Below are 23,979 nucleotides of genomic sequence, written 5' to 3'. Positions count from 1 at the left end.
ACACACACACACACACACACACACACACACACACACACACACACACAGAGAGAGGGAGAGAGAGATAGAGAGATGGGCCCTCTTACACCATCTAGCAGTTAAGAAAATGCTCCCCTGTTACCACCGCAGGCCAGTCTAGTGCAGGCAATTCTGCAGTTAAGACTCAGGTATCAACAGAACTATTTTCAACCTTTTCAGGACTTGCCAAGTTATTCCCCAATGCAACAGTCTATGTAACTGAATTTTTTACCACTTTATTGGGTTCTTTTTGCTACCTACATACACCACCCCTTCAAACCTCCCAGCACTAGGCAAGAGAGAGAGGTTAGAGGGGAAGGGGGCATGAATATCATTAGACTACTTCCTGCTGATTAGGGCATTGAGTTCCTTGGGGACAAGTTTGATCTCAGCCGTCAGGATGTCTCCAATCAGCAACCACAGTCCCCAGATTTCCATATGTAAACTATCTGCAGCTGGCAAAGTCACACCCCTGCCAGAGCACGAGAAAACCACAGTCAGCTGCTGTGGACGATCTGAAGAACCCACACCTGGGATTAAGACGAAAACATAGTCACACAGCATTTCTGGTTGTTGTTTTAACAAAATTCTCACTACAGTATTATTTTACATTTTTTACAGGAAATGTTTAAGGAAAACATGGGGCTTCTTCATGGCCTTGCCAACACTTTTTATTATTTATTTCTCTTGTTTTTTGAAAATTGTGTTGACTCTAGTGTATGTGAAAGGCTATTTCACTCTTTTTACTTGCATTTTCTCCTGAGGGCTAAAGATGTTGAACACTTTGTTTTATGTGCATGAGTGTTCTATGTGCATACATGCATGCTTTGCTCACTTTCAGATATAAGTATGTATCTTCTTATTGTTGAATTGCACAGACACACACACACACACACACAGATATAAGTTTCTCTCAGCTATGTGATGATTTAGACTTTCCCTTCCTGTGAGTTGTTGGTTTTTAATGATGTCCTTGGAGAATGTTTGCTTTTGATGTTTGAATGTTTGGAGAGTGTTTGCTTTTGATGACACTCGCTCTGTCTGCTCTCTTCTTTTGTTGCTCGCTATTTTTGAGCGAGGGGAGTGATCATGGATTAAGCCCAGAGGGCCCCCCTCCCCAATTCTAAGCTCTTCCACGGAGCTATATCCCCAACCTCTGTTGCTGATTCCACCCCTTTCTTCATGGTGAGTGGAGAGCACACGTGAGTGCTGATTCACATACATGTGAGTGTGTGTGGAGGTCAGAGGCCAGCCTCAGATGCCATTCCTCAGGAGCCATCCATGGCCTTGCTCTTAGAGGCGGCTCTCTCGCTGGTCTGAACTAGCTGCCCGCTGAGTTTGCAGGGTCCACCGGGCCCCACATCCCCAGCACTGGATTTACATGCATGCCACCATGCCTGAGCTCTGCACACCAGGCTCAGGTTCTCACGCTGTGTGGCAAGCCATCCGCACAGCCCCAGCCATGAGGCCCGGAGAGCTAGTCTTGCTCGGGATTAGAGAAATTCTTATGCTATTCCTCACAGTCCCAACTCACTCAGAACAGTGGAGCAAACACCAGGTTTTCTCTGTGTTCCTGACTCTAGCTCAGAGTTTGGGCAGGGTGGCTCAACAGCCCAGGAAATCTGGGGTCAACCCACCCAGCCGGCCTCTGAGGCTTCTGCAAGTGTTTCCCTCATGTGAGGTTTATTCACCACTGGAGGGGGAAGGGGGTGTATCCGCTTTGGCTTTGCACACGTTAACTAGCCCTTCCCTGAGGTCAGCCCCCAGCCCGCCCTTTCCAGACACCCAGCATCTCCAAGCTCTCCAACACACTCATGGACTCACCCAAAAGCAGGAGACAACGCCCTCACTCGTGACCCCAGGTCCACACTGGCACACCGCCACCTCACCCTACCCATGCTGAGCCTAGCCGGCTCTTCATTGCCTCAGCCTTGGCTCTGAGATGGGGAAGGGGGTTCCACTTGGCAGCTTGCCCGAGGGACCCCACGGAGACTCCAGGGTTAAAGCAGGTCAGCTGCTGAGGGTCACAGCCAGTGTGCGTGAGGAAATCCTCGATTCCGTGCTTTCCCCACTGCTCGGGGGAGCTTCACAAGAGGCCCGGGGTTAAAACAGTTCAAGCCCAAATCATCGGGTTCAGGGGTGACTCAGGAACGCTCCTCACAGGATCACACCAAGGCACATGTTGTTGTCATTACGGCAAGGGCCTGTGCATGCCTGTGTCGGGGTCAGAGGCATTTGCAGGTTCCGGGTTTCTTGTTTCTTGAGTCGGGATCTAGCCTGGGGAGCCCAGGCTGCTTACTGATTCATGATCCTCCTCCCTCACTCTCCCAAATACCCAGATCCAAAGTGTGTGTCACCCTAAACCACCCAAAGGTAACACCTTCGTCACCCATCACAGGAATCAAGCCCAACACCGCCAGGAAAACCAATCCGGCCAGAGCAAACAACTCTGGGGTTACCTGACCGTGTTTTAGGCTGAACAGGACTCTTCAGAAAGACCCAGAGACTCGGGGAGGCTGTGCTCTGCTTTGTTTTCACACTTACCTCTGTGTGTGTGTGTGTGTGTGTGTGTGTGTGTGTGTGTGTGTATCAGCGTGGGGGCTTCCTCTGCGAGTGAGAAGGTGGCCTCGGGGCTCGGCCTCCCTCTGCAGCTTTTCTGTTTTCCTCTGCTCACCGGGCTCCCTCAGCGCTGGTTGTCTGCTCTGTGTGGGTGCTGGGGCTGTGCACACACGTCCTCACACTTTCGCAGTGTACTATCTACCCGCATGGTCGCCCAGGCAGAGGACTGGAGCTCAGGTCCCAGCATACACACCAGCTCATGGTGGCCTGTTCACCAGCTCTAGAGGACCCAATGCCCTCCTTCAGGTCCTGAGGGTCCCGGTGTACACATGACACAGACACACCAGCACATACATGTGTAAACATGACACAGAAATATCAGCACACACGTGTACACACAATACAGAAACACTAACACACACATGATGCAGACACAGAAACATAAACAAAAAATAAAAAGTAATTTTTTTCAAAAAAGTGCTCCGAGTGCCAAGGCTCCATTCTTGGAGGCACGTGAGTCAGGGTCTCATTTTCATGGATATGGAGGTAGGCACTCCAGCCCATGTCCTTCTCTGACCCATCTCCCCACCAACTGATCACTTCCTTACCATATCCACATCCATTTGCACACTTAGGACAGCATCTCCTAAACACGGATGAGGGGCAACTCTACATGCAGATAGACACTCTGGGGCCTCATGTGAGTGGGAAATTCGGGGGACGCAGATACCTTCAGACACATCCACAGGGGCTCTCTCCATCCCTCCATCGACAAGCCCTGTCCCCAACTCCTCCTCCCTTCTGCTCCCTCTTGCCCCTTCCTGTCTCCTCCTCCTCCCTTCTGCCCCCTCCTGCCCTCTCCTGGCCCCTCCTGCCCCTTTTTGTCCCCTCCTCCTACCTCCTGCCTCCTCCTGTCCCTTTTTCCTCCCCCTCCTCCCCTTCCTGCCCCTCTCGCCCCTGCCCGAGAAGTTCCCAGAAGTGGTCCCATTTGCTCCGCCTGTTCTCCAATGCTGCAGAGATGAAAGCCTTTAACATCCCTGGATGTTAGAGGAGGCTTTCCTCGCCAGCCTCAGGTCCTCTTGGGCAGGCTCTGCAGGGGAAGCTGCATGGTGGAGGCTGAAGCTGGGACTGGTGCCTTCCACACATCCATACCTACACACTTACACTCACACACAGATGTTTAATTTCAAAAAAGCAGTGCTTGAGGTGCCCACTTTGTCTAGAATCTTAGGACCCTTTGCTCTAAGCTCACTTCCTGCAGTGAAAGTGCAGAAGAAAGTGACCCCACCTAAGATTTCTAGCAGATTTGTAAGACTTTATTTTGATTGAATTATGTGTATATCAGTGTGTGGCTGTGTGCACCTGAGTGCAGATGCCCAAGCAGGCCAGCAGAGGGTGTGGGAGCCCTGGATCTGGAGTTAAGGCCTGACTCCTATCTTAGCTGGGAAGTGAACTTCAGGCCTCTGCAAGTCCAGTGCTTGCTCTAACCTCCGAGCCTTCTCTCCAGCCCCTTCGAGTCCTCACTTTTGATGAAATCCAAGCTTCCGAGTGGCTGCTGTGCACAGCACTCCCTGGTGAAGCACTGTTCCCTCATGGGGTAAGTTTCTCATGGTCTCTGTAGGCGTAGCTTGAGGAGCAGCATGCACAGCTGCCCCTGTGACCATTTCCTTTTTTCTGTCAACCCCAAAGCAAAGGAAGCAAGTGTTTTCCCAAAATGATTTATCCTAACAACTGCCCTCAGGGAGCCTCATGGGATAGGTCGCTGGGTTCAGAAGTTTATGGAAAACTATTCCAGATTCCCCCTGTTCTTCCCTTCAGTGATGACTTCACCTAACCTTGACAGTAACAAACTTCAAGGAAAAGCAGCATTGGGAGAAAAATGGGACTTGGACAATGGCTCAGTCCTAACATATTTCAGTTGGAAATCTGAGCACGTAAATAATCTCAGGCATTCTTTCTAAGCTGCTTCCTAGGAGACAAATCATTCGTGGGAATCTCAAAGAGGGAAACTTTGGAGGGAGAAAGAGTGATTTTACTAGTGGGCCTTCAGAAATACCCTAATTTTCCACAAGTCCTTATTGTAAAAATTCACCTACCTCCATTGGAAAATTCCAGGCACCAACAAATTAATTTGCACTATATCGCAAGTGTTTCCATCACTGCTCCAGACAAACCTTCTCACGTGAACACTAACTAGCCGTGCTCTAAGTCCTCAGACACATACACCCTTCCATTCTCATACTGATGTCAGATTAGCATGAGGTTTGCATCAGCATACAATGTTTTCAAATCAGTCTTGATGAGTTGAACTTTGTTTGTCTGTTGAGACAGGGTTTCTTTATGTAGCTCTGGATGTCCTGTAACTCACTATGAAGATCAGACTGGCCTCGAACTCACAGAGATCCTCTAGACTGCTTCCTCAGTGCTGGGATTAAAAGCACGTGACACTAACAACTGTCCATTTTTTGTTATTTTAATTATAATTAAAACAATAATTGATACAGGATACATAGCCTGGGCTAGCCTTGAACTTGTTATGTATCCAAAGGTGGCCTTGAGTTTCTGATCCTCCTGCCTCAAGCTTCCGAGCACTGGGATGGTACCTACCATCGAGCCTGGTTTCTGCTGTGCTGAGAACCCAACGCCTCTGCACACTAGACAAATATTCTACCAACTGAGCCACAGCCCGCACCTAAAGTGAAATGTTTATGTTTCTTTCGAATTTTGCTTTTTCTAATCAGATTACCAGGCAGGAAGATGATTAATCCTGTCAGTTGCTTTGGTCCACATCGGCTGGTGTGCTGCAGGTAAACTGAGAGAAGGAAGGTGAGCTGCGGATGCAGGATGGTTATCAACCGGAGTGCCGCCCCCAGCACGGTGGCACGCTCCTGTGCAGCACGCTCCTGTGATCCCTGCACTTGGGAGGCAGAGGCTGGGGGATTGCAAGCTCCTGGCCAGCCTGTGCTACCTGGCCAGCCTGTGCTACTTTGCCTCACAAAGGGCATCAACAGCGGCTGGAGCTGCCTCAGCACTGAGCACGCTCACTGCTCTTCCGGAGGACCCGAATTTGGTTCCCGGTACCAAACTGTGGGCAGTTCACAACTTCCTGTAGCTCCAGCTCCAGGGCATCTGATGGCCTGCGTGTGCCAGAGGTTGACATATTTCTACCACTTCATATTTTTATTTATTTAATAGCAACAACACAACAGAAAACGAACCAGTAAATGAGGCAGACGCGAAGCTGCAGAGGCTGTGAGGCTCAAGACTGAAACTCAGCATTTCCTGTTGCACAGCGCCGACAGCGCCACTCATTTGTAGCCATTGGGAAAGGGAAACTGTGTTCATTGGTAACATCAAACTACGAATGCTAGTCTGGGGTTGAGAGAACAAATATCAGCATTGGGCTGGGGTAACAGGAGAAGCAACTCCACAAAGCCGTCACTTGACCTCTACAGAGGTTGCACATTCTGCCAGAACCCCACAAAGATGACAAAAATCACAAAGAAACAAAAACACATCAGTCTCTGGCCAGCGGGTGACTCCGCAGGTAAAGGCACTTTCCACCAGTGACATTCAGAACAGCTAACCGTAAACAAAATAATAAACTGCATGTTTGGAATTCAGAAATAAAAGCTGGGAAGATAGCTCAGCCAATAAGAGTGCTAGCCACACAGGCGTGAGAGCTGGCTTCGGCCTCCAGCAGCCAGGGTAAAAGCCAGGCGTGGCAGCGCAGACCCGGAACCTGGCACTCGGGAGGCGGAGAAGGATGGATGGGGCTTGTTGGGCATTTAGTCTGACTGAACTAGTTCAGGAAGAGACCTGGCTGAGGAAGATGCCCGGTGCCAACCTCTGGCACACACACACACACTCACTCACCAAATACTAAAAATCTAAACTTTTTAAAATCTAAGTTTTTAAAGTGCCAATTTGCTTCAGTAGCCCACAACTTGTCTCAAAGCGCTTTTAATTTTAAAATTAATTAGCCAAATAATTTTGGTTGGGGGGCAGGGTCTCAGGATCCCAGGCTGACCTGGAACTCGATTTATAGTGGAAAATGACCTGAACTTCTGATCCTCCTGCCTTGTTTTACATGTTACAGGTTTGCTCATTCACACCCAGGACTTCAAGGGGTTGGCCCTGTGCTAAGCCACACCCCCAGCCCCTCAAAAGGCTTCTCTTAAGGGGCACAGACTTTCCCCTCTGCTCCTCAAATTGCAGAGCATGTTTTGAATGTACTTTCTCATGCCTGGCATTGTGTTCTTCTACTACTCAGCTCGGCCCAGTAAGTCAGCCCTGGGGGCGGCCCCGCCGAGCCTGTCCTCTGATCACTGGCAGGTGGCTTTAGTGCCAGCCAGGGGTAAGGTCTATAAAGTCCTGTTACCCTCACCCTTTAGAGTGTCCTGATGGCTCCAGCTCCTGAAGACCTTCAGGTTTCTGCTTCTAACAGGAAATACCAGAGGAAATGAAGTTGCTGCTAGCCAGCTGGGGGACATGACGCTGTTTGCCTAGCACAGCAAGGCGGGTGAGCTAGGAGGCTGACAGATGCCTGGGCAAGAATGCCAGCTGACTTCGTTGGAGATAGTGTCTCCTGTAGCTCAGGCTGGCCCCAAGCCCCAAGTTCATTATGTAGCCAAGGGTGGTCTTGAACTTCTGATTCGGACTTCAGGTGTGCTCCCCGTTTCACGTGGTGCTGGGGCTCCCCCGGGCTTTCTGCAGGGACCTACCAACCGAGCTGCAGTTCCAAGCGAGACATCGCCTATCCCGGGCCCGGATGACAGCCCTTGCCTTCCCATTTCCAAGGTCCAGGCAAGGATGACGCTTTTTCAGACAGCTGAGTGAAGCTGTGGTGAAATTAAATGAGACCCTTTTGTGGGAAAGAATTTTTTTGCACAGTAATAGTATTCCCAACTTACGAGGTAGCTTACAGCGAAGTGTTCTGAAAAACATTTTCAAATTAATACAGTCAGTCTTCTAGCATATTCTTAAGCCAGGTTCCCTCTTAAACAATGGAGAAAGAGCAGTGAATGCAGAAGCAGATTTCTCTGCTCTTATGGAGTTTTGTAGTTTCCTAGCCAAGGATGAAAAAATATGGCTAAGTAAGAAAGAGGTTACAATTTTGATTCATCTGGTCCCCTTTACACCTGTTTATTCACACGTGTGCATGCCTGTGTGAGTGAGGTTTCAAGTGCCACAGAGCACATGTCCTGCCCAAGGACAACCTGTGGGAGTCAGGCCTCTCCTCCCACCACGTGGGACCTGGGGACACTCAGGCCGCTGTGCCATCCCACCCTCCCAGAGCAGCAATTTTAAACACAACCGTATAGTGGATTGCTAAAAGTGTGGTCCCCCAGGCTGGGTGTGCTAATCTAAGCACTTAGGTAGGCAGGAGCAGGCAGACCTCTGTGGGCTCCAGGCCAGCCGGGGTTACACACTGAGACAGCACCTCAACAAACGACAAGAACAACAGATTGTACCCCGGATACATCACACGTCCCTCCAGCAATGGGCTTTGCTCTTCCCAAAGACCCAATCAGGGGCCAAAGCCCCCGGGCACCTTGAAGCATGGATAGAGCAAACTGAAACACTTGCTATGTGGCAAGGTCAGGGTCAGACTGCAGCTGGGATGCTCAGGCTCTAACCTCTCTGGGCTGCACTGGATGAAGAGTTTTCTTGGACCACACAGGAGCAGGTAACTTTGGCCCGTGGGTTTGGAGAGCACACGTGTGTTTGTTTTGTAGGACACTGTAGCATGATGTTGTCATTTACAAGAGTCAGACTCTAGAACCACAAAACCCACTTAGAAAAAAGAATTGCGAGGTGTTTTAAGAACGTTTACAAACTCGGGTTGTACTGCACATTCTTTGCTATCCTGGGCACAGGCACGGGTTGGCCTCTGCAGAGACACGCTTTGCCAAGTGAGGTCTATAACAGCAGTCGTGAAGTTAGGCCCGTGCAAACAAGGGACCCCAGCTGGCCCGGAGCACTGTGGGAAATGTCAGTCAGGGTTGTGACCGGAGGAGGGAAAGCCTCTTTAAGAAGATGTTCTCTTGTTTGAGGCACAGTCTGCACCCCACATGTAATAGCGAGTGTCCTGGGACGTCTCCTCCCTCTACGCCCTGAGCGCTGGGACGAAGGGCTGTGCCAAGGCCCAGTGTGACGAGGTCTGTTTAGAGAATAACTTGAGGGAAGCTGTCATGATGGACATTTTGAGGCCTAACCCCCATCAATTGCTGTGGGATGGTGGGGTCTCTCTCTAAGGAAGTAATTAGGGCTAAATATGGTATAAGGAAAGAGGAGTGACCTATTGGTACTTGAATGGAAAATCATGGGGGCTGGAGAGATGGATCAGGGATTAGGAACACTTGTTCTTACAGAGGGCCCAGGTTCAATTCCTAGCACCTCCACGATGGCTCACAACCACCTGTACCTCCAGCTCCAGGGGCTTTCACATCCTCTCTATACGGTCTGCAGATGAAACATCCATGCCTAGAAAATAAACATTTAAAAAACATTAAAAAAGAAAAGAAAGGCAAGCTTGCGGCGTTCTTCCAACCTCTCACCCCCAAAGGGCAGTTAGAAGAAGACAGCTCCAAAGGAAGGCTACCTGCAATCCAGGCTAGGCTGGGATGGCAGTTCTTACCAGAAATCAGATGTGCCAGAGGCTGAACTCAGAATTCCCCGCTTCCAGAACACCGAGGAAATAATGTCCTGTAGTTTAGGCCGCACAGTCTATGGTATTCGTCACGGTGACCTAGGCTAAGGCAGAGGCTGTGCGGACATTCAGGGGAGCACCAGAGAGGAGACCAGCCAGGAAAGAGGCCCTGGAGAGCAGGCATGGACATGGCAGCAAAAGAGGAGGGGGGAGAGGAGAGAGGTCAGGGGGTCAGGCATCAAGGGTCATACAGGTCAGCAGGCCAGTGAATGACTTCGCCTTTTAACACACTGGATTCAAAGGGAAGTCTGTGGAGAGCTTTGAAGGGGGTGGGGTGATGTTTTCCAACGCCACGCATCTCGGTAACACTTGACTCGAATATAACTGTGAACACGAGTTGCTTCTGGAATCAGGAAAAATGCCGTCTGAGCCCCTGGAAAGTGGTGTAGGGGTAAGTGACCAAGCACAAGCTGGGAGCCTCAAGCACAAACAGCTGAGCTGCAGCTGGGCTGAGCCGGTGGAACATTTACCCAGCATGCAGGAGGTCCTGGGTTTGAATCCCAGCACCGCAGAAACCGAGAGTGGAAGGGCCCACCCGTAATCCCAGCACTCAGGGGACAGGAGGCTGGGGTGTTAGTTCAAGGTCATCCTCTACCATAGAGCAAGTTCAAGGCCAGCCTGGGGTAACTGGGCTCTGTCTCCAAAAGAAAACAGTAAGCTGGGTGTTGTGTGCATGCTTTTGATTCCAGCACTCAGGAGGCAGAGGCAGGCAGATCTCTGGGAGTTCAAGGCCAGCCTGGTCTAGAGTGAGCTCTATAGACAGCCAAGGCTACACAGAGATAACCTGCCTCAAGAAACAACCCATCACATAAACAAAAACTACTAAAAGGAGGAGGAAGGAGGAGGAAGCAGCAGCAATGAATGAATGAATGAATGAATGAATGAATGAATGGTCATAACCAGTCCCATTATTCCACTCACCACTCTCCCCGTTCCTACCTCATTTGCTGACCCAATTCTTTTTTAAATTTATTTATTTATTCACTTTACATCCCTATGACGCCCCCTCCTTCCTCTCCTCCTGGTCCTAACCTCCCTCCCTCTTCCCTTTCCCTCCTCCCCTTCTCCTCAGAAAAGGGGAGCCCCCACCCACCCACCTCCCACTGACCAAGCCGCCTCAGGACTCAGCGCATCCTCTTCCCCCGAGACCGCACAAAGCAGCCCAGCTGGGGAAGATCCACAAGAAGGCGACAGAGTCCATGTCAGAGACAGCCCTGCTCCCCTTGATAAAGGACCCTCATGAGGACCAGGCTGCACATCTGCTACATGTGTGTGAGGGGCCTAGGTCCAGCCTGCGCATGCTCTTTGTTTGGTGCTTCAGTCTCTGTGAGCTTTTCACTCTAGCTGATGGAAGCCACTACCCGGGGTGTGTGGCTAATCTCATTGTGCGAATGGAAGAACAACGGTTTACAGCATCTGAAACATCCCTGCCCCTTCCCTGGGGTCCTGGCAGTTCTTCTTCTGGTCTTGGCCATGACTGACTCTGGTTTTAGTTGTGAGGGAATCTCCTGCTAATTGTGACCACATGTGAGCTGTGCTGTTACCCTCTCAAAGTTTCTCACACTCATACGGAGGTCAGAACACACACACACACACACACACACACACACACACACACTTACTTCCTGGTGGCTCCGAAATTCACACCTGACAGGAGAACACTGGTCCAGCAGCCACGACCACACAAGGCACTGTCCTCAGCCTCCCTCTCTAGTGTAAGCAGTCTGTCCATCTGGAGGCCGCACCTGCCTCCCTATAGGGCACAAGGTCTGTCTTTGCCCATCCCACACGGTGACTGCCCAGAGCAATCCAAGGAAGTAAAGGCCAGAACGGTGTGGCTGCCCGGGGGTGCCCGGTGGGTGCCCCCTGGAACTCACAGAGAGCTGCTCGCCTCTGCCTCTTCCGGTTAAACTTGTGTCGCCTATCCACCTATCGACCCTTTAATTATAATGCCAGAGCAATCAGTGTGTTAACTTTCTCAGACACTCAGAGGCGTGGCTCTCCTTCAATAAGCCCACCTCGGGCTGGAGAGATCCCAACACCCACACCTCTGCTCACAACTGCTTACAACTCCCTCACCCTCTTCTAGACTCCTCCTGTGCACTGTACACAGTGCACAGACATAAATTCAGACAAAGCACTCACTCATAAAATAAAAACGCCGAAAAGAGAAAAAGGCCATCACACACTCGGGTGTGCCTAAGCACCCGTTTCCCTGGATCTGTAGCCACGGTCAGGGGTTACCTGAGTAGGCAAAGATGGCTGTGCATTTCAAATGCTGATCTCTATGCCTCTTATGTGCTTGCAAATATTGATTCAGTTTTGTATAAACACCGCTCCCCAGTGGTCCCCTGAAAGGCCAATAAAGCAGCTTAGAGCCAATCGACGAGCAGGGGAGAGAATAGGGCGGGACTTCCTGCCAGCCAGGGGAGGAGGAAGGACCGGGATCAGCCATGGCAGATGTCCAGGAGGGAGCAGTGAGAGAGAGTTGAGCGAGAAAAGCTACAAAGTGCCAAGTATCTCTGGGATGCACACTGGGAGGGAGCCAAATTAGCCTAGGGCTAAGAATAGTTAAAACTGCTCAGTTCTTGTGCTGTGAAGCTTGTTAAGATAACAGAGCTTCAGTTATTTGTGTGGTGGGGGTTTCTCTCGTGCTATGTATTTTATGTTAATTACTGCCCCCCCAAGATCTTGTCCCTGCTCTGATGAGCACATTCTCACATGTACCTATCCTTGTTGTGTAAACCTTGCTCCACCTAATTTAATAAGAAATGCCGAAGCTTGGGATTTGGCAGGAGAGGGTGGAGTTTTGAGGTTGTGAAGCTGAAGGTCAGGGGAGGCTGGGGAGAGGAGAATGGACAGATAAGAGAGAAACAATAACACCAGTATCTGAGACCTTGGATAGGAGAAGATAGATGGATAGTGAGATAACAGATTAGCTATTATGTTCACCTCTGTGCTTGATTTTGAGTGAATCATGGTCTCAATGTGTGGTTATTTGGGGGAAGTCATTGATTAATGGATACATAAATAAGGTTTCACTAATTATATGATCGAATATTAATTATCAATATTCAGCAACATTTGTGTGATAGCCAGGTTAAGGGAGAAACTGAGAAACAAACAGTTTTATAAAAATAACTTTAACAAGGGTGGAGAGCTGGCTCAGAGGTTAAGAGCACTGTCTGCTCTTCCAGAGATCCTGAGTTCAATTCCCAGCAACTGCATGGTGACTCACAACCATCTATAGTGAGATCTGGTGCCCTCTTCTGGCCTGCAGGTGTACATGCAGACAGAACATTGTATACATAATAAATAAATAGATCTTTAAAAATTAATACTAACCTTACCATACCTGAGTGCAGGTGCTGGCTGCTGGCGGCAATTCTGGGCTGTCCCTTGCTGCACCACAGCTGGCTGGACACCACATCTTAAGGGCAGGTTGTCCACAGCAGCCCAAGGAGCTCTATGGTTGCTATGGTGATGTAAAGACCACAGGAGCCAGCAGGAACAAATGTAAGTATGGAAGTGGGTATAAGCCACAAGTGCCAAGTTTTCAAACTTAACTCCGCTGTCGGAAATGCCAGCCACCAACACCATCCTCTGCTTTGTTTGTGTTCAGGCATGCGCATGCACACGGGCACACATGTAGAGCTCAGAGAACAGCCTGCAGGTGTTGGTTCTCCTTCCACCACGTGGCCCCCAGGACTGAACTCAGGTCACAGGCTCAGAGGCAAGGTCCTTCCTCCAGTGATCATATGCCTGGTCTCCACGGTTACTAAGGACAGTGCTTCTCAGACTTGGTCATTCATGTTCCAGGGCTAAGGAATTGAGCCCAGGGCACTGTGTGCCAGGCAAGCGTGTGCCGGGCAAGTGCTCCAATGCTGCGGGCCGCTTCTCAACCGTTCCTATTGGATTTGGATTCGGCCTGGGAAGAGACCTGTGATGCCCCCATTCCAACCTGCTCCGGAACGACACTGCTATGGCCATCGCCACGCAGGGTTTTGAGTGACAAGGCCTCCTGGACTTGCTGTATGCATTGGGACTGTCCTGCCCCCCTGCCCCCCTGTGCCCCCCCCCCCTTCCTGCCCAGCTAACAGCTGTCCAGAGGTTTCTTTCTCCTTCATGCAGCCACGCTCCCCAAAGCTGCCAGGAACTCGTGTGGCTTCTGTTGTGTTGAGCGTGCTCAGGTGTGTTAGTCTGTATCCTGGCCTGAATTCATTTCTGTGTATCACAGGCCATGGGGAGGACTTCCCGTTAAAGCGGCCACCCCACTCACTTAGAATCCAATCTCGTAGCCACATCTAGTCCCAAGTAAGGCTGGGAAAGATTTTACTTCATCCAGTTTATTCTGTGCTCCAGATACCCACTGGAAATAAATTTCACAAACAAGGAAAACAGAATGCACACTGAGGAAGGCCCCAGCCTCCGTTGTAGGTGTGTGTGAAAATAAAGTAGTACTGAGTGAGCGCTTACCAACAATTCTAACACCAAAAATGATATACTCTGTCCAGGTCACACACATGCTCCACGGAAGGAGAAGAACCTAGGTGGGAAACACTTCCCCATGGCCAGGCTGCCTCCCCTGAGGCTTGAGGCTGAGAGGCCTGCAGCTGGGAGCGAGGCTGATTTCCAACCTAAGAATTCACTCCAGACTGAATCTCAGAGTAAGGGAGGGCCTGCCATGGTGCCGGGGTGTGGTTTACCCCCAGAGGTCCTGAGGCAATGTGGGGAGACAAGATCCAGGATCCCATGGATACCCTCGAAAAAGGGACCATTTATATCTGTGCATTGTTTAGCCATGCGTGGTAAGACACACCCGCGACACCAACACTCCTGGAATCCAGGCTTGGGCCCAGCCTCATTTATCAAAAACAAGGTAAGGCAGGCAGGAGCTGGCAGTCCACCTCAGGGGTAGAGAATGCTTGGGTCCACTCCCTAACATCCAACATTTTAAAATAAAACCACAAGCGAAGTGGCTCGTTCCTGCCACAGTCGTCCGTGGTCCGGCTGGACCAGGGACAGGCTCCTTCGTGCCTGCTGCCCTTCACCTCTGGCTCCAGCCTGTGCCAGCCTCCAGCAGGTACCACTCTCCAGGAGAGGCCACAGCTGGCCAGGACCACACAGTCCACTCTGTGTGGCAGTCCTTAGTCAGAGGACATTCGGGAACTAGTTTCCAGGGTTTTGTTCCCTTTTCCCTTCTTTTCATGAAAAGGCTTTTGGTCTGTGCAGCCTTTGTTTGGAGAACTCAGCTGATAAAGGGCCATTTTCTTGGAAGGAATTACTGAGGAATCCTGCTGGGGTCGGTGGGAGGCCAGCCCTCCAGCTTTTCTTCCGCAGTGAATGGAAACTAGGGCTGGGTGCTGGAGTCAAGGGCACTTTAGAGGTCACCGCCAGCAGCAACTTGAAGGGCTTGGTTTTCGATTAATGTGGAAACCAGGGGAGGTAGCTACAGAAAGCACCAAAGGAGACATAATAGAAGGACCCCTTCAAACATGAAAGAATGTCAACACGTCAGGGCCTGCTGGCCACAGGCTCTACACAAGGCAATCTTTCTACTATTCCTCAGTCACCAAATGTGCTTTTCTCAAACAAGTGCTGGGGCCTCTGAAATGACTGAGGAAGCCAGTCCTATGTCAAGCCAACCAAATGCTGGGCGTGGGGTGGGGGTGATCATGAGGAAACAATGTTCTCTAAGACTTGGAGGCTTCACGTAAACATACTTCAGGGCCTGGAGGTGTAGGTCGAGTCCTCACCTAACACACAGCCCCGCACAGAGTGGGGTGCTCATTTGTAGTCCCAGCACTTGGGGGGTAGAGGCGGCAAGATTCCAAGTCCAAGGTCACTCGTGGCTACACTGTGAGTTAGAAGGCAGCCTCGGCCAGAGAAGACCCTGGCTCAACACACAATAAAACTTCAAAGTCCTATTTGCAAGTGGCTGAAGGTGCAGCTCAGCAGTGGGCTGCTTGCCAAGGACGTACAAGGGCCAGGAGGACGCAGTTCTTTAGACGGGAGCTCAAGGGAATTTGAACAAAGACAAAACACTGTTAAGCCCAAACATGTCTGACCCGATTTCCCCACATCCGGTGTCTCTGACATTAACACACAGCCATGGAATCATGGGCTCACAAAACGCAGAGGCCCACAGTTTCCTCAAGCTTTCCTGAGACGCCTCAGACCAGTGCAATTAAGGTCTTTAGATGAGTCAGCATTCTGCAGTTAGTTGCTTGCAGAAAGTTGTTTGCAAACAGTGGCTGGAATGTGGCATTTAAATCAATTGACCGTGAACTCTTTGGGAATTCAAGGGCATTATTAAGGGTTGATAAAGTTAATAGAAACCGGCCAGGAGAAAAGACACTCCCTTGATACTGTCTGAGGGCAGCGAGCACCCATCAGTTCTAAGTGATTAGGCAGCAGGTGCCTGTGGGCAGAGAGGCCAGTGCCCAGCTCTGGACACAGTGCTGACTACAGTCCCCATAAACTGGCTCTTCCTGGGAAGGCAAGCGAGCCATGGCATCCTGCCACTTCTGCCGTTTACAGGCAGCACGGAGAGCTGGAGAGGTCACCCAGTCATCAGAGGGCTTGCTCCGTACCCAAGGACCACGGTTCAGATCCACGGCAGCCACAGAACCAGCACGGTGGCAAGCACTGTAGGACACTGACGAGCGGATCCCTGGAGCTCACTGGCCTGCCAGTACCTTCCCAGCTATGTGTACCCGTCAGGGGGAGGCCCAGTGTGGCTGTGAGAGACTGAAAGCCAAACAGCTGTCTTCTCTTGCCAGGTGTAGTATTTCAGCGCTGAGGGGCAGATGCAGGTCTTGAGGCCAGCCCAGTCTACCCAAGCAGTCCCAGGTGAGCCGAGGTACGGAGAGGGCCGGGATGGAGGTCAGTGGGCAGCTCGCCTCCCTAGCATGTACACAAGCCTAGCTTTGATCCTCGGTGCAGCATAAACCTGGTCACGGTAGTGTACACTTGTAATCCCCAGCACTCAGGAGTACTTAAAAGAGCTGGAGGCCAGCTTGCAGCTCAAGACACAGTGTCTACAAGGAGAGAGAGGGAGAGAAAGAGAGCCTGTCAAAAAAAAAGGGAGTGAGGAAGGGAGGGAGGAAGGAAAAAAGAAGGAAGGGAAGGGAAGGGAAGGAAAAGAGAAGGGAGGGAAGGGAAGGAAGGAGGAAGAGAAAAGGGAAGAAGACGGGAGGAAGGGGGAGGGAGGAAGGGAAGGAGGGCCAGCTGTGCCGAAGGCCCGTGAACTACAGCTAGTATCTAAATACATGCCAGAGAGCCTGTTCTCCCACAGGCGAACTCACACATTCCCTAAGCTACAGACCTGTAGTCTATAGCAGACAGTCCGGCGTTTCCGTGGACAGCCCCCCCCCATGCACACAGAGAAACACAAGAAATACAGCTTGCTACTAAAATGTGTAGGGAATGCAGGCATCCTCCATCTCAATGGACTAACCCCAGTCCCCTCTTTCAAACACGACCCCCAAGAACATCTCACTGACGTCACCAAGAAGAGGCAGGAAATGGAATCTGTTCAGATTTCCAGATGCTGGTACCAAGCAAGAAAGGCTGTGACTCACTACAGTTTAGATAAATGAATTTTATTGTTATGAAATTTATTTTTAAAACACATTTTCCACTTATTGGAAATCCTATCATATTGGCACAAAAGTGTACCACACATATCCAAAACTCCAGCCTATGGACAGAACGTGACTATTAAAGGACATATTGTTTTTTAGTATTTGTTCTTAGGAAACGAAGGCTCCTGACCCTCCTCACACCTCCACTTCGTTCCGGGACGTCAAGACTGTAAAGTCTGGTGTGGGATTCCCAGGGGCACAGTGCTACCGAATGCTCCAGGAAGCACTCCGTTCACTTGCTTTAAATTAAAACAGTAAAGAAGTCAATAGTTTAGCAAATCTAAATTTGTGAGTTTGGCCCCTTGTGTCTTCAACGATCCAAGGTTAAGCAATATTGCACCAGTTAAGCAAAAATAAATCACGACACCTCAAAAAAAGGCAAGGTAGTAAGAAGAAAGTCAATTTAATCATTTACTTTAGCAGGCAAGCGATGTGTAAACATTCAGCCAGCAGCCGCATCCAACTTACAATTTAAAAACAACTGAGATCAGTGATTATAATTTTTCCTTCCCTTTCCCCAGAAGAAGAAGAAAAACAAAACAAAACAAACAAACAACAACAAAAAAAGTAAAGAAAAGATTCGGAAACGAATGACTTAAAACACTACAAACGCCGAACGTTCAGTTTTGTCTGCTCTCAGCCTGGGTGCGTCGTGTTTTGTCTGGAGGGCAGACCTACTCCTAAAATTCGTTATCTTGGAATGACTTGCGAGTGAGCGTCTGCAGTCTAGGACGTTGTCCCGGTACGTGGCTGGGCCCGCCCGCGTTCGTTCGGTTTAAATCCCATTGGCAAAGGGGACATTCACGTCTTGGTTCAATGCCTCTTTGACTTCCAGTGGCAGCGTGTCAAACAGCTGGTCCTCCACGACAAGCCCGCTCTTCTTGAGCATCCGACACTGGCCCAGCTGGGCCGGCAGGCGGTCCAGGCAGTTCCCCTTCAGCTCCAGCTGCGTGAGCTGGGACAGCTGACCGATTTTCTCCGGGAGGGAGCTGATGCAGTTCTGCCCCAGGTTCAAAGTCCTCAGCTTCACGCACTTGAACAGCTGTTTGGGCAGCAGGTCCACTTTGTTCCCTGTGACGTGCAAATGCTGCAGGTTTTGGAGCAGGCCGATCTCGATGGGGATGGCGGAGATGCTGTTATAGCTGACATCCAGGCACCTGAGTTTCTGTAAACTGAACACTGCCACCGGTAAGGACTCCAGCTTGTTGTTGGAGAAGTAGAGGGACTCCAGGTTCTTGACGTGGGTGATGGAGGGCGGGATGGTCACAATTTTATTGTGCCACAGCTTGAGGCAAGTCAGCCGCTTCAAATGCTGGAAGCTGATGATCTCCTCGATCGTGCGGATGTTGTTGGACTTCAGGTCCAGCTCCTGTAAGTTGGAGAGGCTGAAGATGGCGTGCGGGATCCGCTCCAGCTCACAGTTCTGCAGCTCCAGCTCGGCCACGTTCATCATCTTCTTGAGGCTGTTGAGCACCAGGAGCTTGGTGCCGTCGTTGTGAATGACGAGCTTGGTGAGGTGTGGCGCCACGTCCGTTATGTTGGAGGGGACTTTGGTGAGGTTGCTCTTTACGTGGAGGACCTTGAGGTGGCGCAGCTCGCGCAGGGACTCCAGCCCGATCATCTTGTTGTTCTCCGAGTTCAGGTTGCCGACCAGGTACAGCTCTCGGAGGTTCTTGAGCAGGTACACCCAGGCGGGGATCTCGGCCACGTCGGTAAACTTGACGTGCAGGCAGCGCAGGTGGTCTCGGAGGAAGCTGAAGGCCGTCTGCTCCACCTTGGCCGGGCAGTGGCACAGGTGCAGCTCCTGCAGGTTGGTCATCTGGGAGATCTTGGCGGGGATCTTGGCCTCGGGGATCAGCTCCAGCCGGAGCACGTCCAGGTCCGTGAGGTCGAACACGGCGTCGGGCACTCCGGACAGCATGAACAGGTGCAGCTCCTGCCGGTCCTGAGCGTTGCGGGACACGTGCTGCCGAAGCTTCTCGAAGGTCCACTCGTGGTTCAGGCTGATCTCCCTCAGCTTGTTCTCGCTCACCTCCGACAGGAACACGCCGAAGCGCTTGGAGTAGAGCTGGTCGTACTGGTCCACCATGTGCAGGAGGAAGGCGAAGTCGTTCTTGACGTCCGGGATGTCACTGAAGCTGCTCTCCTCTCGCACCTTCTCAAAGGAGTACTCCTTCAGCGGGATCCTGAAGAGCCAGAAGAGCGTGTACAGGCAGATGAAGCCGTAGACGCAGATGATGGAGATGTAGCTGATGAGGAGCTTCTTCAGCATGTAGGCCATGTTGTGCGTGCACTCGAACACCTCATACCCCGTCAGGTGCTCGACCTTCGGCTTGCACACGTGCTCGAAGCTGATGGCGTTGACGAAGTTGGCAGTGTAGCAGAGGATGAAGATGAACTTGGCCGTTTTGATGAGGGTCTGGACCACGTAGAGCTTATAGATCAGGTCGCTGTCCTCCACGTGGGCGCGGAACTTCCGCACCTTCTCAAACAGGGCTTTGGCCTGCTCCCCGTCCTTCTTGTCCAGGATGGTCACGCTGGGGACCTCCACCACCGGCTTCTCCGCCGAGAACTTGAAGCCGGTTTTGTTGATCATGGGGGTGCTGGCGCTGGGGCTGCCCTCGTCGCTGCTGGTGGACACGTGCTTCGGCAGCGTCTGGGCCCCCGTCATCCTCTGCTTGTTCTCCTCGGAGTCCTCACACGCCGTCTCGGACAGCGCCTTCGTGGTCCAGGGGGATTCAAAGCACTTGCCCAATATTGAGACAAAGTGCTCGACCTTGGAGCATGTTTTGGGATATTTGAACCAAAAGTTGCTGCTGACCATGAGAATGATGGTGTGTATGAGAGCGAGATATGGGAAGTACTTGGAGTACCAGGGCAGGGCCAGATGGTAGCACATCTGGTTGATGAACACGTACTGCTGGAAGTCCAGGTTGGTCTTCCGGCCCGTGGGGTCCCTCTTCTCCTTCTTGACCTCCTGATCTGGGAAGGTGGAGTCCGTGTGGGGCTGGGTGGCTTGCATGGGTGTGGCAGGCGTCATGGCAGATGTGTCGAGGGAAACGTCCTTTGTCGTCGGCCCGTTCTGGTCCCGGTGCGTGGTGGTTTCCATCTTGGGGACCTCGGTGGTGACGTCAGCATTTCCGGGCGGTGTGTGCGCCTTGGAGTTCGCAGGAGAAGGCAGCACCGGCAAGCAGACCACTTGATCTTTAGTGAGTTGCATGGTGCCCGCGAAGATGGCCACCATGAGCATCACGACCGCCAGGTAATCCATAAATACGTCCCACCATGGCTTCAGGATCCGGTACGTCGGCTGAATGTCATTGAGTGAGGCAACTTCTGCAAGGGTAAACATTCCTGAAAGACACAAAGAAGACCAGAGGCACCATTACGGAGCAGTCAACAGCAGGAAATCGGCAATCATGATGCTTGCTCCCTCGGACGGCCTCTCAAGTCGGGAGGCCTCTGTACGAGTCTCCCATTGGCCTCGGACCTGGAGAGAGGGGTGGCATTTACACAGCAGACTGACAAGGTTAGGACTCATGAACTGGGGCAGGGGACAGAGATGACTCTTTCTGCAAAGCTGAAAGTTTCAGGCTGCCCTTAGTCTCCACACAGCTGCATGGTTAGGACCGCGTCCTGCCACTTCCCAAAGGCGTTAGCTCAAGGCCTGGTGCTCACCGGCTCTGGGCTCTGTTCATGGGGGGGGGATCAGAACGTCTCAGGACAGCTGCAAAGAGTAAATCGGTAACGAACTCGAAGGTCTTAGCGTGGCTGGAACCGAGAGCGCCTGCTGGCAGTTTCGGTTCGTGCACACTGCCCTGTGAGATAAATTCCACAGCTGAAATCCGGGGTCTGGAGCTCAGGCACCAGTCAGCTTCGGGTGCAGGACTTGTCGCTGAGTGCCTGCCTATCATGGCCTCAAATGCACGGCCTTCCCGCCTCCAGCTTCTGAGTGTTTGGGGAAAAAGATTATGTCAGCACATGCGGTTTGCACTGGTCGGAACTGAACGCAAGGCTCTGTGAACACCAGGGGAGCGTGTCAAGGTTATCAGTGGTTTTATAAGCGATAGAGCTTTTCTGTAATCATGTCACACAAACCTGAGAACCCGAAATATCCGAACCACCGAGTTATACTTATGCTCTGTGAAAAGAAACACACACACACACACACTGCAGTATGTGGATGATCTGGGTCTCCTGTGAGTGTCTTCTGTGTCTTTTACCTTCCCTGACCGGCTTGGGGGCCTCAGCAGGAAGAAGGGTTCCTGGAATGCCGGTAAACCCGAGTGAAAGAAACACACCTCGGCTCAAGTGTGGGTTCAGGACTGAGCGAGGGATGGATGTGGAAGGCCACTGTCCTGAGACCTGGGGACTTGTCTTTCCCGCCTCATCACTGCTGACATCCTGCGGGTCTCTCCCTCCCTGAGGCGGGTCCTTTGGTTCCACCTCTCCCCCCAGCGGGGGAAACTCCAGCTAGCTGCTCCCTCTTTCCTCCACAGTCTGCTCAGCCGCCAGGCCTCCAGGCCTCTGCCTCCTTTTCCTCTGTCCGTTCATGCCTTGGATATGCTCCTGCGGGCTTCGGGACTCTGCCCGACCCTGCCCTCCTCACACTGCTTGCTTGTCCCTCTATGTTACCACTCTAGCGTGTGTGCATGGGTGTGTGTGTGTGTGTGGCATTTCCTCTCCTGTTCTGAATACACAAGGCTAGGCGTAGCAGGTGTTGGGATGAAATAAAGCATGAGATTTTAATCATGCTCAGAACACGGAGACTCTGCGGACATCCGTCAGCTGCATCTACCTAGCACAGGGCGGGGGAGCAGTGATTAAATTGACCCGCCCTGCAAAGCAACTGGTGACTACGCAAGAATAAAAACTCCAGGACAGGCCTTAGCATGAATGGAGCAAATGGCCACACATGAGAAACTGTGGGGGTTTATGGTACCGTTTCACAGCTGTTTCAAGCACCTCAGCCTATGAACCGGCTTCAATGCCAGGAGAGGCAGGAGCCTGGTCTTTTCTCAGCAGACAAAGGAGAAAGCCTGCAAAGGCAGGAGGGAACACTCCAACAGCGCGCTGTGTGGTCACACCACCAGAAGCCTCGCCAGCAAGAACGATAAGGCCACATGAAGACTGCATCAACCCCACGCTCAGTTTCTGTTCTGCCGCCACTAAGGTAGTGCCCGGCATTTGCTCCCAACACTTCCCTATCCACCTTCTGCTGAACTTACTCACTGGTGCCCAGCTGAAGTGGAGCCTTGCCCTCCCTTGCTCCTAGCATGCTAACAGTAACGGGCTTCTAATCTGAGCACCTTCCTCACCCTGGTACCCACCATGGCCCACCCTGACTCCCGAAAGACACAGGGACACTTAGCAACAGTGACAACAGTCAGCCCTTGCCACCCTCCGAATGCCAAGCGTTGTCTTCCGAGAGTAACAAAGGCCTCGATCCCCGCTTTCATGCAGAATGTGTTTCTGAAAACAAACCCGTTAGGAGAAGTTTAAAGTTTTGTGTTCCGTGGGTTTTCTTAGTTACTTTTCTACCACTGTGACGGAGTACCATGACCAAGGCAACTTATAAAAGGAAGCATTCAACGGGGACTTGCTTAGCAGTTCGGTCGCTGAGTGAGTCCATGACATTCATGGCTGGGAGCATGGCAACAGGCAGGCAGCAAGCAGGGGACAGGCAGCAGACAGGGGTCAGGCAGGCAGGCAGGAATGCAGCAGACAGACAACAGGCAAGCAAGCAGACAGGCAGGCACAGAGCTGGAGCTGATCCACGAGCAGGAGGCAGAGAGGGATGGTGGGGGGTGGCTGGGAATAGCCTGGGGCTTTTTAAAACCGCAGGTTCACTCCCTGTCACACACCTCCAGCAAGGCCATACTTCTGAATCCTTCCCAAGAAGTCTGAGCTTACGGGAGCCACGCTCATTCAAAGCACCACATTCTGTCTGGTTTGCCCCGTCCAGGAGAAGCAGCAAGAGCTTAAGCCTTGGAAGCCAAACGATTGACACTGGAGTCTAAAGCCAAAGTGATATTCTCGTTACCAGATGATACAGCTTCGCATGTGTGCAGCACTTTAGTTTGCAAACAGTTTTCCCACACAAGCTCTGCTGTTCTCTCAACACCCTGTTGATTCAGGCATTATTACTGCCTAATTCTACAGCCCTCCCTGTGCTGACTGGATGAATGTAGCAGAACGTTTCACCTCCAGATTCCTCTTTCTCATGTCAGCCATGGCTGGCTGCTGGAGGAGGTGACTTCTCCCTGTCGTCCTTGGCTTTGAGGAGACAGAACCCTGAAATGAGGTAATGGTTGCCACTGGGGCAATCTTTATGACCTTCACTTGGGATGCGAGTACCACGGGGCTAGAGCAGGTTGATATCCTTCCCCAAGGACACTCCTGAGTAGTCAGGCTGGGGTAGGTGGTCAGCAACAGTAAGGGGAGAAATGCTCTGGCTGGATAAATAGAAAGCACAAGAGAGGCCCAGGACAAGGCAGGCTCAAGTATGCATGCAGGACTTAGGAGGATTCCCCAAGGGCTAGTTTTTAAGATAACAAAGAAAGGAAATTAAGACGTAGAGTGTTGGGCTGGGGTGAGGACACAATTTTGACAAAGAAATGGTATATACAAGACCCTAAAGTCCCTGTACAAATGAGCACTTGGGTTCTATTTATCTTGCAGGACAACAGGTTTATAATGCTTTAGTCCCCATGGTCCCCACACAAGGGAACAGTCGACCAGGAATCTCATTCACCACATAGTAACTATTTACCGTGTGCTAGCGACAGGCCTGGAGGGTCAAATGGGAGAATCGCGTTAAATTAACAACTGCGCTTAAGCTCTATGTGGAGATACGTGCTCGAACCCAAACACTCTGGAAGCCCAAGCAGCAGGACGGCAACTGTGGGTTAGGCTGGGTCACATACTACCGAGACCTTGTCCCAAACGTGCACGCACCCAGAGGGAAAAGGCAGGCCGGAGAGACGGTTCTGTGGTTAAGAGCACTGGCTGCTCTTCCGGAAGACATAGGTTTCCAGGCACAGG

General features: G+C 51.5%; 1 protein-coding gene across 1 annotated transcript; it reads right to left on the bottom strand.

The window, feature by feature from the left end:
- Positions 1-16,877: 16,877 nt before the first annotated feature.
- Positions 16,878-20,287, bottom strand: Lrrc8d (leucine rich repeat containing 8 VRAC subunit D). The gene has a single exon (XM_055611717.1). The coding sequence runs from the start codon at positions 20,285-20,287 to the stop codon at positions 17,711-17,713; it is 2,577 nt and encodes an 858-aa protein (XP_055467692.1). The 3' UTR covers positions 16,878-17,710.
- Positions 20,288-23,979: the final 3,692 nt, after the last annotated feature.

Source organism: Psammomys obesus, unplaced genomic scaffold (assembly GCF_907164565.1).
Source record: "Psammomys obesus unplaced genomic scaffold, mPsaObe1.curated_primary_1811, whole genome shotgun sequence".
NCBI lineage: Eukaryota > Metazoa > Chordata > Mammalia > Rodentia > Muridae > Psammomys > Psammomys obesus.
Note: the sequence above shows the minus strand (reverse complement) of the source record. Positions and strands in the feature narration are given on the sequence as shown.

Excerpts from the sequence above, each read along its gene's own strand:
- Lrrc8d (XM_055611717.1), bottom strand. The coding sequence starts at position 20,287 with ATGTTTACCCTTGCAGAAGTTGCCTCACTCAATGACATTCAGCCGACG.